Below are 17,735 nucleotides of genomic sequence, written 5' to 3'. Positions count from 1 at the left end.
TTTTACACAAAAAATGCATATTATAATAAGAAACCTTTTCAATGTTTCTTCTTAAGTTCATTTTTAGTTCAAAACATGGAAACATGTAAGTGATGTGGATGGCGTTTGTGGAAATAAAGAACCATGTAGCTTTATTTGTATGGTATGTGGATAATTGTGTTTTATAGAATCCTACATTCATAGTTTCTATAGCTTATTCCATGAATCTTATTATGTATTCTTCAATCTTGACAGGTTTGAGGTGGGAGTGAGGTTGTGGGATGAGACGGTAACAACTACAAGGTATTTAACAAATTGTCACAAAGAAATTTAGGTTATATTTGTTTTAGTTTTGCTACATTTCTCAGTCTCTTCTTTAAAACACAATATATGCATCTATCCTCCAACAAAACAAAATGTTTAATCTCAATGTGTGTTTTGTTGGTAGATTAATGAACAATTTTGTTTCTCATTTAGATCAATTTTAATAGTTAATGACATTGAAGATGTTGCTTATTGTAATTGCAGGTTGTAGGGAAATCAAAGAAGGGGGAAATGATAGAAATGTGATTTTTTTCAAAGATGGGGATGTGTGTCCTGATTAGCCAGCAGACATTAACTCATACCAATTGAATAAATGAGGTAAATGAACATTACTAATACAGTCTCTCATTCGCTAAAGTCATGCCCTTTCTATTTTTTACACTTAAAAATCGTCATTTTAAATTAAAAAATATATATATGAAGCTAAACATTTATGCTATTGTAAAGATTAAAATAATGTCATTTAAAGCTTTAAAATTTGTCATTCTAAAGTTAAAAGTACTGTTATTTTTAAACTAAAAGTTTGTCATTTTAAAGCTTGCAAAACCATCTTTTGAAGCTTAAAAAACGCTTATAAATATGTCATTCTAAAGAGATAACAATATGTCATTTTAAGCTAATACTACAAAATATTTGTTAGTTAATAATAATGGTAATAGAAATAAATAAACATAATTTCTTAATTGAATCCATTTTTTTAATTCAAGGTAAAAGGAAAAAATATTTCATGCATTAATGTTTTCATGTATTAATGTATTAATTAATATATGTAAAAAGACAAAATTTAAAAAATGGTCTATGTAGTGGTCAAAACATTATGGTTGTGGTTTTCGTCCAATAAAATTTAGCAATGTATTAGTGGTCCAAATTTGAATATCTTGTGTGGTTTTGGTTCGTATGATTGACTTTTTTTTTGGTCCATATCCAACCTAAAATGACGAATAAGTCCTTAAGTTTTTTTTTTATTTTTTTTATTTCTTTAAATTTCTTTTCTCATTATTTTAAATAAAAAAATCTCACTCACCCCAAACCTCCTAATTTTGTATAAATATTTGGTAGATAAAAAAGTTTGGACACCATGACCACCATCACCCAATCATCACAATCACTGTTGGACCGCCTCCTCCCCGGTCACCACCACCATCGTCAGACTGAATCCTTCTTATAATGTTTACAGGTAAGAACACTACCACCAATCAACATTCCACTGTATATCTCTCTATTCCCTGTTATGTTGTAGTTTAAAAACCACCGCTACTTGTGACCGCTTCCATTCCAACCCTTGCACAACCTTATACCATCGAAGCTTTAAACAAGCACTACCCAAAGAAAAGATCTGGTGACGGCTATGATGGTTTAAAAATCATAGATCTAACATCCTCACCATTGACCGTGGTGCCTATAATGAATGTGGTGCCTATAAAGAATAATCGCTAGAGGTTGTTTCTTTTTACGGGTTAGTTTGTTGCCCAATGTGTGGGTAGTTGACTGGAGTAGTTTTCACCGAGATTAGATGGCTGGCGGTGACAATCGACAATTTCGGCTAAGATGGTGAATTTATTGAGCTTGACATGTAATGGCAATGTATATTTCGATTTGTTATATATATATATATATATATATATATATATATATTCATAATAGCAATATACTTAAAGTTGTTTGTAATAAGGTGTCATTGGTTGTTTGGTAATTATCTAACCCTACATGATTGAAACTAGGTTTGCAATAATTTGGTATATTTCATAAATATTAAGTTTTTAATTAATAAGGAAAAACTGAAAAATACAATATCCTATGAAATTATAGGGATGTTTTAATAAACTAAAAACAAATAACATTGCTATTTTGTACAATTAGAAAAAAAATGAAGTTTACATATACTTTTTATGTACACACATTCAATAAATGCGTAACTGGCCAATAATAATAATATACTTCTGTAATATATCATTCGATATGACATGTTTTCAAAAAAACATTATTAGCGAAATAGAATTATTTATTGTCGTTGTTTTGTTCGGGTAAACACGAATGTTAGATAAAAAAAAAAAACCATATGATTCCATATTTTAATAAGAAAACAAATAGTTCACTAAACGGAAGACAAAAGAAACACACATTGCTATATTGTTACCCTAGCTAAACAAGACACCGCAAGGTTAGGGTTTAAGTCGAGAGCTCCAAGCCATCTACCTCTTTCTTGAAGAAATGGGGAAGAAGTCCAAAGAATCAAAAGCTGAAATCCCTAATTCTTCAGCTTCAGCTCCATCAGGCAATATTTTCAAATCCCTTTTTGGTGGCGGTCTAGAAGAACCCAATAATCCAACCTCCGATTCAATCTTCTCGGATTCCAATCCGTTCCGAAGCAAACCCACCAATGAATCTCAATCAATTCCTCAAAAACTCCAAGAAGTTCTTCGATTAGACATCGATAGTCCACAAAAGAATGACGCCAAGATCCCCGATTCTGTAAACACATTGCTGAGCAAGAGGAAAAGGAAAGAGAAGTTGCCGGAATCCATCGACTCAGATGATGCTGACATCGAAGGAGATGTCAAGAAATCAAAAAAGGAAAAAGGGGTTGGTTCAAAAAGCTCGAGCTTTGATGAGGAGAAGAAGAAGAAGAAAAGGAAGAGAGGCGAGGTTGAGGCAGAGTACGAAGAAAGAAAATACGGGGCGATGGATGTGGATTTGAAAGAAGATGAGGGGGTTAAAGGAAAAGTTGGGGGGAAGAGGAAGGAGTTGGATAAGGGAGAAGATCAACTTGTTCCCAAAGAAGGATTTGATGATGAAGAAAAGTTATTAAGGACTGTGTTTGTGGGAAATTTGCCATTGAAGGTGAAGAAGAAGGCATTGATGCGAGAGTTTAACCAGTTTGGAGAAATAGAATCCGTTAGGATTCGGTCTATTCCTTTGTTAGACGTACGTTTTCTTATACATGTTTAAATTCCAAGTTTATATGAATCTGATTTAGTTTATTGTTTTTTTACAGGACAAGACTCCAAGAAAGGGTGCTATAATCAAGAAGAAAATCAATGATGCTGTTGACAGGTTATTTAAACAAACAACATATTTCTTGTTATTGATTTGTGTTCTTCTATAATCCATGTCCTTACTTAATCATGAATTTGTTCATTAAAGTTAAAATCCTTTGTCAAATTCAGGGTTAATGCATATGTTGTTTTTAAGACAGAGGAATCCGCCCAAGCTTCTTTGTCACATAACATGACAGTTGTAAGTTTACTGTTTTGATTTCAATTTTCCCCAAGTGAAGTTATTATTAGCATACAGAAGTAGTAAATTGTGAACAATTTTATATATGTTGGGCATTTTTGTATCAAGGTGGGAGGAAATCATATTCATGTGGATAGAGCTTGTCCACCTCGCAAGAAATTGAAGGGAGAAAACGCAAATGCAAATGCCCCACTTTATGACAGCAAAAGAACTGTGTTTATTGGCAACCTTCCTTTTGATGTCAAGGTAACATTTCTTTTGCATAATTCTTAACTGCTCTTACGAATTCTTTTGGTATCATGGAATCACGGAAGGAATGGAATAGGTCATTCCTGTTTTTTTTGCCTGACAAAATGGAATATGATTCCTTTCCTTTTAGTAGTTTTCATTCCTTAGCCAAACGGGTGTTTTTGTTCCCATGCTGTCATGGAATGGAAAATTGCAATAAAAAAAGTTTAAACGACACATATATTTTCTAATTAATCTTCATACTTATTCCAGGATGAAGAATTGTATCAGTTGTTTGCTGGTTTTAACAATCTAAAAGACTGCATTGAGGCAATTCGTGTTGTCAGAGACCCGGGTACAAGTTTGGGAAAGGGCATTGCTTATGTTTTGTTTAACACAAGGGTATGCATGTCTTTTCACGATAACCCAAAAAAAAAAAATTATCCAAACATAAAATTGTTTGTTGTATATTGTTGCAGGAAGCAGCAAATACAGTTGTTAGAAAACATAAACTGAAGATTCGGGACAGGGAGTTGAGGTTGTCCCATGCCATGAAGTCAAATCCAACACCTCCGGAATCATCATATGGCAGGAAGGCGGCGGCGGTTGTGGGCGGCAACACCTCTTATCAGGGTATAAGAGCCACCAAATCTGGCGGCGAGAAGAAGTTTGCTACTAGAGTGACTAGACCTGTGAGGAGTGAATCAAGAAGTGAAAATGGGGTGAAGAGGAAGGTGCGATCGGAAAAGAGGCCGGCGGTGTTGGCTAGGAAGGCGGCGGCAAATGCGGCTAGAAATGGTGGTGGTGGTGTGAAACGCAAGACGGAAAGCAGAACACCACAGAGTAATGGGCAGAAGAAGAAAGCCAGGACATTTAGATAGGTGTGTTGGCATGTTATAGGTTTTATTTGAATTTGTTAAATGGTTATGTTACAAAGAATTAAATTTGATATGTCGTTTCTTTTCATGATATGATTGTTTCCTTGCTCTTGTTTGATTCTGGTTTTTCTTTCAAGAAGTTATTCTTGAGGTCTTTTTACCTCCCTTTACATTAATTACATCAGATTTGGGTAACGTTGATAGGCCTGATAGACATAAACATGTGCACATAGATAAATGATATTTGGTTTCTAGCGTAGGAGGCAAGGTGTACTAGCCCCCATTCTTGTTTGGTACTTAAAAATTGTGTCGGTAAATACTTAAAAATTGTGTCGGCATTATACGGTATGGATTCCACGCGTAGAATCTGACGTGGAAGGACTAATTAACACGTGAACACCGTTGAATTCTTCCGTAGTCGTCTTGTGGAGTGGGTGGCTTCACGGGTCTTCTCTCTCTCTCTCTCTCATGATCACTGCCCCCCTTCCGTAGTGATGTTGTGAAATGAGGTGACACCATTTTCACGTGATAGCCTCACAGCGAACCGTTTTTTTTTTCCCTAAAACACCAAATATATTATAAAAAACTAGCAAGATGCTAGAAATACAAAATTATATGAAGGAAGTGACGCTACTTGAGTTATAAAGTCAACAAACTCAATTAATTTTAAGTGTAACTTCCATATGAAAGAACCAAAATAAAGACATAGATTCAATGTAATAAAAAATAGTAACTTTCTTTGGTTTTAACGGTTCCAAAAACCGACTCGTTTCGAAACTTCCATAACACCGATATCAGTGTGACAAACACTACATCAAGACACTTCTTTTGGATTGTACTAAACATGGGGTGAGTTTCCTTAGGGGTGAACTTGATATCAAATACTTATAAGGGAAAACTCCAGAAAAATCCTAAAATTTTACCATAATTTACGAAAAAGTCCCAAACTAAAATTTGTTTATGAAAAAGCATGAATTATCGGTAAAAATGACGATTTGACCATTTTTTCCGGTTTACCGGTTTTATTACTTACATGTTTCACTAAAGTCCCATTATTTTACCCTAATTTGCGAATAAGTCCCAAATTAAATTTACTGATGATTTGACCATTTTCTTCATGTAACATACATTTTATCGGTTTCATTGCTGACTTAGACACATAGTCATTAAATTAGCTGATAAGATAAATACGATGGGTTATATAATGTCACATTTACTGTAAAATTTGATACCCATCTCATCGGCTCATTTATGACTATGTATCTACGTCAACAATGAAACCAATAAAATGCATATTTCCAAGAAAAAGGGCAGAAAATGAGTTGATGTCTGATGAGATGGATATATTGGGTTACATATGATTAGATAGACAATTTGATATTTTTTATAAACGTAAAAAATAACGCAGCTGTTGTTAGTTTATGTAATTATCATAGTCTTCGTTGGATGCATTTTATGTTCCAAAAAGATATACAATACATCAGGATATCAAGTTTTATGCTAAACATAGCATTATATAACTCAACATATCCATCTCATAATCTCATTTAATGACTAGGCGTCCGGGTCAACAATGAAACCGGTAACATGTATGTTACATAGAGAAAATGACCAAATCATCAGTAAATTTATTTTGGGACTTATTCGCAAATTAGGATAAAATAATGGGACTTTAGTGAAACAGGTAAGTAATAAAACTGATAAACCGGAAAAAAGGGGTCAAATTGCCATTTTTACCGGTAATTCATGCTTTTTCGTAAACAAAATTTAGTTTGAGACTTTTTCGTAAATTAAGGTAAAATTTTAGGAATCAGACTCACTGGGCAGTTCGATAGTTGGCTGATCAATGACTCCACAAGGAGATGCTGGTGGAGTCGAGGGAGGTGTGTCACCGTGAGAGAATGATGGAAACAAGACATGATAAGGAAGATACGAGGTGTTGTTTTCATTGTCGAGAAACGAGTATGAGGGTGCGATATTAGGCGTCATGGAGCCAAAAGGAAATACTGTTTCATCGAATACCACATGGCGTGAGATAATGATTTCATTGGTGTCAAGGTTAAGGCACCGGTAACCCTTGTGATTAGTCGGGTAACCAAGAAAAATGCACGGAGTGGAGCGTGGTGCTAATTTATGAGGTGTAACAATATGTGGAAAACATAGACACCCGAACACCCGTAAGTGATCATAAGTTGGTTGAGTCTTGTAAAGTTTATGAAAGGGGGTGTCATGATGAAGAGTGGTTGAAGGAAGAATGTTTATAAGATGTGATGACATGTGTAAAGCTTCGACCCAAAATGTGGGAGGAAGTCGAGCATGAAAAAGAAGAGCACGTATACCATTGTTAAGAGTGCGAATCATACGCTCAGATTTTCCGTTCTGTTGGGATGTATAAGGACATGAAAAACGCATTAGGATGCCATTTTGATCGAACAATTGATGAAATTTTTTGTTGTTGTATTCACCCCCGTTATCACATTGAAGTGATTTAATATCTGTTTGAAACTGATTTTTAACAAACTCACGGAAAATCACAAATTTATCAAACACATCAGATTTGTTACGCAATGGATAAACCCAAACATAGTGAGAAAAATCATCTAGAAACAAGACATAATATTTAAGACCACTTGTGCTCTCAATAGGAGAGGTCCAAACATCAGAATGTACCAATTCAAAAGGAAAAGACGAAACAAAACTCGAAGAATTAAAAGGCAATCTAATGTGTTTGCCCTTTTGACATGCATAACATAGACTAGAGTCTTTATTAGACGAACTTGAAATAAAACCATTATTAACCAAATGTTGAAAAATGTGATGTCCCGGATGTCCAAGACGTTGATGCCAAAGAGACGGAGCAATGGAGACACAAGCTTGAGGAGTCGGGGTTGTAACAGGATAGAGATCCCCAGTGCTATCACATCGCATGAGAATTTGTTTGGTGCGGAAATCCTTCACAGAAAATCCAAACGGGTCAAACTCAATGGTACACATATTTTCACGAACAAAACGACGGACAAAAATAAGATTTTAATAATAGATGGAGTAATCAAAACATTTTTAAGTGTAAGAGTATGATACGGATTTTGATGCGGAAGAGTGGTGTGTCCCATTTTAATTACAGGCATAGATGATCTGTCCTCTACTATAACAAATGAAGGAAAATTACTATTTTTATCAGAAACGGACTTGAGTATACCTGCACTGGAGTGAAGGTGCGATGTGGCCCCGGTATCCATGTACCAATCACTTTTCCCCGGGTCATTTAGAGTCATCGTATTGAACATTTGAGGCAATGTAGTAGGCTCGTTATGTGGCTGGTGAACCTGATGTGTCGAGTAGAAGGCCTGCTGAACAGGGGTTGTAGGTGGGCTAAAAAACTGATGCTGGTGGGCTGATGTGTGCTGGGTCAGAGGCTGTTTGGGACCAGTGCTGGACTGAAATGGAGCAACCAGTGGACTAGGTAGAAGACCCGACTGAGAAGACCCGTGAGTGGGCTGGTGTACTTGAAACCACCCATAAGCCCATGCACTTCCATTGTGATTTTGATTCTGTTGACCACCTGCATTAGAAAAGTTAGAGCTACCATTAAATTTACTACCATTATTGTGGTAGTTGTTGTAGTTGTTTCGACCACCATTGCGACCACCGCCCCGGCCACCTCGATAATTACGACCCCCTCGTCCACCACGGAAGCCACCACGGTGATTAGAAGTGTGGTTTGAGGTCTCAATGTTTAGGGCAATTTGAGATGAAGCATGATCCATATGAGTGAGAGAGGCCTCTTTCTTTTCTTCTTGTATCATCTCCTGTTCTTCAAGAACCAAGATAGAACGAGCATCCCAAAAGGACAACGGTGGATCACGATGTCTTATGTTTATTACCACATGTCGATACTTTGAAGTGAGCCCGTTCAGCATATAGGCAACTAGATTAATTTCTGGAACTTTGGAACCCATGTGTTCAAGACGATCAGCAAGTGACTTGATCTTGTTACAATATTCAGTTATTGTCGAGTTTCCGATTGAGATGTTACGAAGCTCCCTGTCAATTTGGATGATCTTTGAAGTCTTGTTGTCATGAAAAACTTTCTCAAGGCTTTCCCAGATCTCAAGGGCTGTTGCTTGTTTCTTAAAAATCATGTTCAAGAGAGAGATGGAGAGAGTACCATAGAGCCAAGATTTGATGATTGAATCCATCCGAAGCCATGAATCCTTAGCCGATGTTGACTCTAGTGTTTCCTTTTCTGATGATGCTTTGACTGGTTCAACAGGAGGGCGGAGATGATCGTCTACCCCATATCCTATGCAATGAATCTCAAAAAGCTCTCTCCATATGTCATAGTTCATCTGCTCCAGGTCAAGAACAAGGGGTACAACGTGTTTAATGTTAATGGTAGATGTAGGTTTATCAGACGAGTTGTTTCCTGACATCTAGAGAACACGTATAGCAGAGACAGACTAGAATCAGAAGATTAGAATAGAAGATAGAACTGACAAGATGAGAAGAGGTCGAACGACAGAAGAATAGCCGTCGAGTAGGGTTTACAGGGAAATTGTTATTGCTCTGATACCATGAGATTGTTTGTATTTTCCCATAAAAACCCATCTATTATTAATTCACAATATATATATATATATATATATATATATATATATATATATATATATATATATATATATGAATACATCAGAGGAGGCCAATGGGCCGAACAAATATATCAATGAAAAGCTATTATACGAAACACAATAATAATAATAATAATAATAATAATAATAATAACCCGCTAACACAGGTAAGTAATAAAACTGATAAACCGGAAAAAAGGGGTCAAATTGCCATTTTTACCAGTAATTCATGCTTTTTCGTAAACAAAATTTAGTTTGGGACTTTTTCGTAAATTAAGGTAAAATTTTAGGAATTTTGTGGAGATTTCCCTACTTATAAACAATAATATGTTAAAACTTTCAAAACACATTATCAGAATTACTAAAAGTGTTTCATAAACCAAAATGCGAAAGCCATATCCCAGGTTGCATATTTTAATGTCATAATGATAATATAGCCAAAAATCCTAGAGAATGCGAGCACCTTCTACCATAACGCCGGATTCTTTCATCTGTTTATCCTAGAGGGTCCTGAAAAAGATTAATAAACAACGGCTAAGCGAAAACGTTTAATGAGCATACACAATACTCACAATTATATCTTCACAAAACACATACTTTCACAAAATCAAGCCAGATTCTTTCATGTGTGTGTGTGTGTTTTTTTTTGATACGGCAAACTATCATATTCCTAATTTAATCCTAAACACCACCTATGCCTCCTAGTGAGATTTGAACCCATGACCTCTCATGAGAGAGTCACTCCTTACCGCTAAGTCGAATGCCTTTTGGTTATTATCATGTTATACACAAACTTTTTTTTTATATCGTTATATAAGCATTGATTGGCATTAATTCATTAGTTTATATACTCTTATTTTCATGTACTTATACTATTTGTGTGTTTTTAATAAGTATACTGTTGGAATCCTAAGTCGATTAGGACTTGGAGACCAAGCAATGTAGTTTATGGCAAGTCTAGTTTATGGCAAAATGGGGGTCTTTAATTTTCACATAAGTTGGTTATAGTATCACCAAATACTCCTATAGTATTTTAATGTTTGTCTTATGTTTTCAATGTTTCTTTGTAGATAGAGTTGGTAAGTTTTTAGACTTGTTGCAACGCCACAACCATTCCCGGGCATATGCTAATCACTTCTGGGATAGACATAGTTGATCAGGCTATGTCATTCCCAGACCTTAGTATGTATGCATGCATGTATACTTTTAACAAGAAACTTTTTATTTCTGAAAGTATAGTTAATTGAAAATGTTTAATCAGAGACTTTAGTCCCAATGCATTTATAGTTTGTATATCTTATGTGGTTCGATATACTTAGTTCACTATAAACAATGCTCTGATACCAATCTGTCACACCCCCAAACCAAGGATGGCGGAAACGTCCGGGGGTGGAGGACTTCATGTAAAGTATCACAACAACGAGTATAATAGTGCTCAAAGTAAATACAACCATCATAAATATAATCGAAAAGGTTACACCATAGTATATGTTTACATGTTTCAAAATCAATTACATTATGATGACAAAATGAACTGTTTGACGATTTAACGTCCCATCCTCAAAATGCTGTTGATTTCCTGTTTCACTGATTTCCTGAGAATACAAGTAGTTTTGAAAAAGTGTCAACAATTAAGTTGGTGAGTTCATAAGAGTTTTATTTGAGAAAGAAGCCGTTTTCCTTGTAAAAGCGATAGAGTATGATTCCAGAAAATCCAATATTTTCTTTGTTAAGAGTGAAATGAACGCTCCTATGTTATGCGATAATGTACCCTAGAAAGACCCGTAGATTTCTTCTATAATCACCCAGCGTATATAAGTTATATAAAATTTAAGTTAAATAAACCGTTGAATATAATGGGTCTGCCCTAGGTCCACAACCAAACAAGGAACATGAAGTAAGACGGGCCCACCAATTCTAAGTCGATTGCGACTAAACTCATATATAACTCTAACATGTACACTTAGCAATTATAGCTGAAGTCTAATAATTCTAGATGAAACGTAGTTTTAATAGAAATGTGTTTCCAAAGAAAATCCAATATTTTCCTTATAAAAGTCATGTAGTCCTAAATCTCAGGACCGAGAGTATGAGTGTGTTTTATATTTATAACGTGTTTGCAGTTTTAAAAAGATAAAACCCCTTTTCAAGGTAGAATTTTCCCTGTAAACTTGAAAGATTGTTAACTCCCTATGTGAGTCGTTATAACCATACTACAACCGGATGACCTGTTACAACGTTTTTCAGACGTTAAGATTTGTTATGACTTTTGTCACCCGTAGACCTGCAGGTCCCGCTGTAGCTAGCAGCAAGGTGTGGGGTGTCAATCCCAATATAGATCTATACACAATTATCACGCTCTCCCTACAAGAGACTCTGGTTATAACTTACAGGAATTTGAACCCGTACTCTAAGAGTACGATGGAAGAATTGTCTCACAACTTACGTTAACTAGTTTACATATAGTTTGAGTATTAAACCCCTTCCGTGGTGGAAGTGAAATCACCTTTTATGAAAATAAATTAGTGATATGAATCCATAAACTATTACTATTATAGTTTATCAAGTAGTATATGAAAAACCCATTTGTTTTGAGAGTAAAACCTTTTTCATGTAGTATGGTTTTATCGTAGAATCCATAAACTATGCTTATTGTAGTTTATTATATGTGTTCGAAATGAATGAAGAATCATTAGCATGAATGACTAAATTTCTGTTTATGATGATAAACTAACAAGAACTACATTCAATATTTAGAACTTATTGTTTTGCACTTTGCTCAACATACTACAAAGTGTTGTTAATATTGTAAGCTATGTAACTAGTTTTTAACCTTTCTGCATTGTTTTAAAAATATCATAGAAAAATCATACGAAGTCGAAAACTGAATCCGTAAACTCTGAGAGTTCATAAAATGTGTCTAGTTTATTCATAATTTTTATTATGATTTTTAGAAGTCTTTAAGTTGTGTGAAAACGTTCATATTCACAGACTGGTCCGAATTCGTTTCTGAAATGATAGGCAGTTTTGTAAAAATCACCATAAATTGTAGAAAAATCGTATGGAGATGTGCAAGTAGTCATTTTAAAGGTATGAACCTGATCTATTTTCGTATTAAACAGTTTTTAAAGATATTAAGTTTGAGATGGCCAAAACAGTCCGTGAATAAGACTCAACTTTTCTGATGAAAGCTGTTGTTTGAGTTTAGTTAAGTTTTTGGTATTTTTAACTTGTATTTCCCCCCTAAAACTTGAAGAAAACGTGAAAATGTAGGGGTATGAACCCACCTTGAGTGATCTATTAAGATGGATGATGAAGAGAAGAAGTTTCCAAGTCAAGAACACTTGGGAGATACTTGAAGATTCGAAGATCCTAAGCACAAATATGATGATATTTGTATAAGAGATTCATGTTTTGAGTGAAAGAGTGTAGAGTGTTTAAATGTAGGATGAATATACTTACCAAGACTGAAGTGAAAAGCTCAAGAGCAACCTTGAAATCTCGAGTTCTAGAGAGGGAAAGAGAGAGAGATGTGTTTGCTCTTTGGTGAGAGAGTGAGTAAAGTGGAAGGAGAGAGGAGATTTTTCAGCTTTTGATGAACCTTTACAGCTGGAGGAGGGGTGTTAAAGGACAAATAGTTGACTAGGTAGGGGGAATAGTGACTGAGGGTTGTACTATGAAGGTATAGGGGGGTTGCTTGTGTCATAAGCTTATAGAAAGTCAACACTCTATCACAAAATCTAACTTAATAGATTTTATTCTTGGACAATAATTTCCCCCAAAATATGATTATTTAGGGTCTCTTATGCCAAAAATTCGAGTTTGGGTGAAAATCCCGCGTTAAAATCACGAAAAACGGGCTTAAAATGAAGTCGGGGTCGAAAATCGGGTGAAAAAGGAAATTCAGCGAATCTTCTCGGATTTGGGCCGAAGGTTCGGTCCCAGCAGCCAGAGCCGAAGGCGATGGTTCGGTCCGAAGGGACCTTCGGTCTTCCGAGGTTCGGTTTCGGTTCATAGGGACTTCGGTTCTAATAGGAGCTTCGGCTCTAAGAGGGTTTCGCTCCTATAAGAGGGTTCGGCCCTTAAGCTAGGTTCGACTCCTTAAGAGGGTTCGACTCCTTAAGAGGGTTCGGCTCCTTAAACCTGTTTTTCGCATAAACTTTCGTTTTCGATATGTTTTCGACTAAATCAAGGGTCGGGATGCCCCGAGTGATTACAAAAAGTTGAGAGAGATTTGGGAGAGATTTCACATACTTGGAGAGATTTCACCTACTTAGAGAGATTTGGGAGAGATTTCACATACTTAGAGAGATTTGGGAGAGATTTCACATACTTGGAGAGATTTCACATACTTAGAGAGATTTGGGAGAGATTTCACATACTTGGAGAGATTTCACATACTTAGAGAGATTTCACATACTTGGAGAGATTTCACATACTTAGAGAGATTTGGGAGAGATTTCACATACTTAGAGAGATTTGGGAGAGATTTCACATACTTGGAGAGATTTGGGAGAGATTTCACATACTTAGAGAGATTTGGGATAGAGAGAGATAGAGCGAGAGAGGTTTGAGAGAGACTTCGTTTGTGACCTTTTTGGATGTTTAGCTTCGCCACACAAGGTTTGTAAACCTCGTTAAGCCTCGTTATGAATGTTATACGCCCCGAGGGGTACAAAATATTGTTTTACCAAGTAGTTTCATCACTTATCCTGATTAGGGTTTGAGAATTCTGAATATATGGATTTTTCAAGTGATAACTTCTTATTAAAATATCGAGTTGTACAGTAGTAACATAATGTAAACCCTAATATACAAGGTTAATTGAGTTGACCGGTTTGACTTGTTGACTTTATTTGACTTTGACTTGACCAGAAATTGACGGTTGTCACATCATCCCCCCGTTAGAAGGAATTTCGTCCCGAAATTAGCGTTTTGACTGGGACTACGAGAGTTTGGGGAAAAGATGTGGGTACTTTTCGTAGCACATGGAACTGATATGGTAAGGACCAAGCCATCTTGCGTTAATTGACGACGTTTGGACATCTTATTGTAACCGGTGTTAGGTCGATAAAAAACTACAAGTGCTTGTTTCGGGGTGATGGTGCATTCTATGAATATGCCTTTATGCTCTCCGTCTTATTCTCGCTATTACTACTACGAATATTTTATAATGTAGTTAGCGAGTACTAGTATTACGAGTGCTTCGACAATTAATGACGAAATTTGCAATATAAGTCCTACCAGATCTTTTATAATCGCTTGGTGTAAACTAGTCGTATATCATTAAGATTACAAGGGCATTCGGATGAGTGACCCCGCCTTAAGCCCACAACCAAACAAGGAACAGGAAATAAGGCGGAATTACACATTCTAAGTCCATAGAATCTTAATGATATATGACCATAAAGTTTACACTAGCCATCATAGATTTACTAGTAAAAACCCTGTGTTTTTATTTAGGAGATAGGACTTATTCGGGTTTTTCCATGTTCTCGAGATTTATGGTTGATATACTTTAATCGATGCTAGTTTTAGTAAAAAAAAAATTTAAAATCTAAACGTTGATGTTAGAACATGTACCGATATTTACGGGCGGTTCCGGGGTGGTCTCTCCTGCAGTGATCATAAGCACCCTTCCACCATCACCTGCATTCCTTGCTCTTGGGCAGTCTCTTTTAAAGTGTCCCGTTTCGCCGCACTCGTAACAGGCTGGGCTTACTCCAGTGCCAGGGACCTGGTTGATGGGTTGCGCCGGTGCCTTACAGAAACGGACAGTGTGCCCCTTCCTGTTGCAATTTTTGCAATGCATCACCCGGCAAACCCCAGTGTGATGGAAGTTACACTTGTTGCATTTCGGAAGGGTTCCAGCGTATCGATTTATGGGTGCTGGCGTGGCGTGGGTTGTGGCAGCATGAACATCAACGATCTATTGCTTCTTAGTGAAGTCCTGGGCTGGTTGGTCCTTCTTGTTGTTCCAGAACTTCCTTTTGTTGTTTCCTCCTCTTGCTTGATCAGGGGTGGTTGTCGTAGTGTCATGGCTGGCACTATGGTCGATGAGTTGTTGTGCCAATTCCTTGGCACTGTCAAAGGTAGTTGGTCTTGAGGCCAACACGCTATCTTGAATTTGGGGGGACAATCCCCAGAGGTATCGCTCCAACTTTTTGTCTTCCGGGGTGACCATAGCGGGACAAAGGAGTGCTAGATCACAGAATCGGGCGGTATAGGTTGCAAGGTCAGAGCCTGTCATCTTGAGGTTCCACAGTTCTTGCTCTAGCTTTTGCACTTCGCCCCTTGGGCAATACTCTTTCAGCATCATTGCCTTCAAGTCCTCCCAGCTTATCGAGTTAGCCACTGTAAGCGTCAGTGACTTAACGTGGCCATTCCACCAAGTAAGGGCCCGGCCGGAGAAAGTGCGAGCTGCGAATTTGACTTTGTTCGCTTCGGGGCACGCACAGATCTCGAAGACAGATTCGGTCTTCTCGAACCACTGCATCAAATCGATGACTCCCCCGCTACCATTGAACGAATCGGGTTTGCCATTAGTGAAGTCCTTAAAGGAACACTCTCTCGAACGCCCTTGGCTATCTCCTTGAGTGGAGTTATTAGTACCGCTCCCTGTCCTCCTGGCACCATCAGTGCTGATTTGGGACATAGCAGCTGCCACCGCGGCTGTGACCGCAACTTGGAACATAACAGGATCATATTGGGGAGGCGGCGGTGGTGGATTTGTTTGCGTTCCGCTAGTGCGTCTAGCAGACCTACGAGGCGACATCTTCCTGTTATAGAATTTCAAAGACGAAATGAGTATAAGTCTTTTAGTAATGGTTATTAGTCGGGCGTTGTAAAACTAGGTTATTAGTTTTCAAGTATAGTATTTCCCGATTTTTCGAATGTGGCAAACAATTCATAGTAGAGGTTTATATAAATAAACTTATGAATTTAGTAGTAATGACTCGAATGTAATCTTGTGATTTGTTCTATGCCTGATCCACTCCTAAGATCACCCGATGTATACCAGTTGTGTGCAATTAAGGTTTAATAGGCCGTTGAATTTAATGAGTCTGCCCTAAGTCCACAACCAAACAAGGAACATGACCTAAGGCGGACTCACCATTTCTAAGCCGATCGTCTCTTAATTACACATAATCTTGAGGTATACATTAAGTAATCTTAGAGTTACCATAAGCAAATCGTTTGTAATACCAGGTTATGAAATATGTGGTAAACTCCCAATGAAATAAAATGCATGCCAATTTTATTGATATACTCTAGTTCATAGAGTTCAGGAAAGTTTGACCTTATATTAGGTATATATTTCGTTAATGTAAGGAAAAACTTTGACGGTGACACGACCCCTTGAATAGTATAGTCTCTAAATTTGAAGGGTCGAATTTATATATATGACGGGGCAGTGTTCAAACGCACGCCAGGAGTTTGAGACGGTAATGGTATGTCAGTAGTGTACACACTACTCGTGGCGGGTGATGTTCCGTGGGCCATAGAATGAAGACATGAAAGTTTGCATTGCCCTAAACTTTGCCCTGGCTTCTGCCATTTGATGTTCTGTTTTTACCACGCGTTTTCTCTAACGCTGTTTGACGTTCCCAATACTCTCTAATCTCGACTCGAGTTGCGGTCACTTCCCTCTGAAGGCTTTGATGTGTTCTTTGATCTGTTCGTGGCCTCCATCCAGGTGACGAAGGCGAATTGCGGTGATCTTGGTGGTAGCGCCAACCTCCATGGTTTTGGCTGACCGTTGCTCGTGTTTGTACGCTCAAGTGAGTGATGCGGCGTATTATGACAAGGAGAGCCCTGTCTACTAATCCTCCTCTGTTGAGGTTGTAGAAGCCTCATCCATGTCATAGGGAGGGTGTTAACCTTGTTCCTAACTCTGTCTCTGTAAATCTACGGCTTATCGAGGCGTCGGACCATGGAAGCCCCGTCGGGGTCTTCTCCCATTTCTTCTTTTCCTTTGTTTTCCTTCGGTTTCTCTTCCTCTCGCTCCTCTTCCAAATTGTCTTCGGGGTCTTCCTCTATTATTTCTTCAGGATCCTCTTTGAATTTCTCTCTGATCCAACCACCATTTTCCTGGTTAGGAAGAATAGGGTCTCTTGGTAGTTGAGCTCCCGTCACGTTGCTCGTGCGAGAATAGGGGTAGAAGAGATAATTAATAGACGTCTAATCCTATAATTACTTATAGGGGGTGATCCTTATTAGTCACGTCTATAATCACATAGTGCATACCAGTTATACATAATCTGAGATAGAATAGAACTTCGAATAAATGACTCTACTCTAAGTCCACAACCAAACAAGGAACAGGAAGTAGAGCAATAGTCATAGATTCTGAGTCTATAATATCTTTAATTATGTATAACCTTAGCGTATGCACTCAGTCATTATAGACCTACTAATGGGGGTCTTTAGTTTTCACATAAGTTGGTTATAGTATCACCAA

General features: G+C 37.2%; 2 protein-coding genes across 2 annotated transcripts; one reads left to right on the top strand and one right to left on the bottom strand.

The window, feature by feature from the left end:
* Window positions 1-2,405: 2,405 nt before the first annotated feature.
* Window positions 2,406-4,737, top strand: LOC145119993 (RNA-binding (RRM/RBD/RNP motifs) family protein). Its single transcript, XM_079055779.1, has 6 exons — window positions 2,406-3,228; window positions 3,299-3,357; window positions 3,471-3,540; window positions 3,649-3,786; window positions 4,042-4,170; window positions 4,248-4,737. The coding sequence occupies exons 1-6, from the start codon at window positions 2,515-2,517 to the stop codon at window positions 4,647-4,649; spliced, it is 1,512 nt and encodes a 503-aa protein (XP_078911905.1). The 5' UTR covers window positions 2,406-2,514; the 3' UTR covers window positions 4,650-4,737.
* A 2,863-nt stretch (window positions 4,738-7,600) lies between these two features.
* Window positions 7,601-9,079, bottom strand: LOC145121291 (uncharacterized). Its single transcript, XM_079057064.1, has one exon. The coding sequence runs from the start codon at window positions 9,077-9,079 to the stop codon at window positions 7,601-7,603; it is 1,479 nt and encodes a 492-aa protein (XP_078913190.1).
* Window positions 9,080-17,735: the final 8,656 nt, after the last annotated feature.

Source organism: Lactuca virosa, chromosome 6, assembly GCF_052849685.1.
Source record: "Lactuca virosa cultivar CGN04683 chromosome 6, Lactuca_virosa_CGN04683_v6, whole genome shotgun sequence".
In the NCBI taxonomy this organism is placed as follows: domain Eukaryota; kingdom Viridiplantae; phylum Streptophyta; class Magnoliopsida; order Asterales; family Asteraceae; genus Lactuca; species Lactuca virosa.
This window is presented reverse-complemented; position numbering and strand designations above follow the sequence as displayed.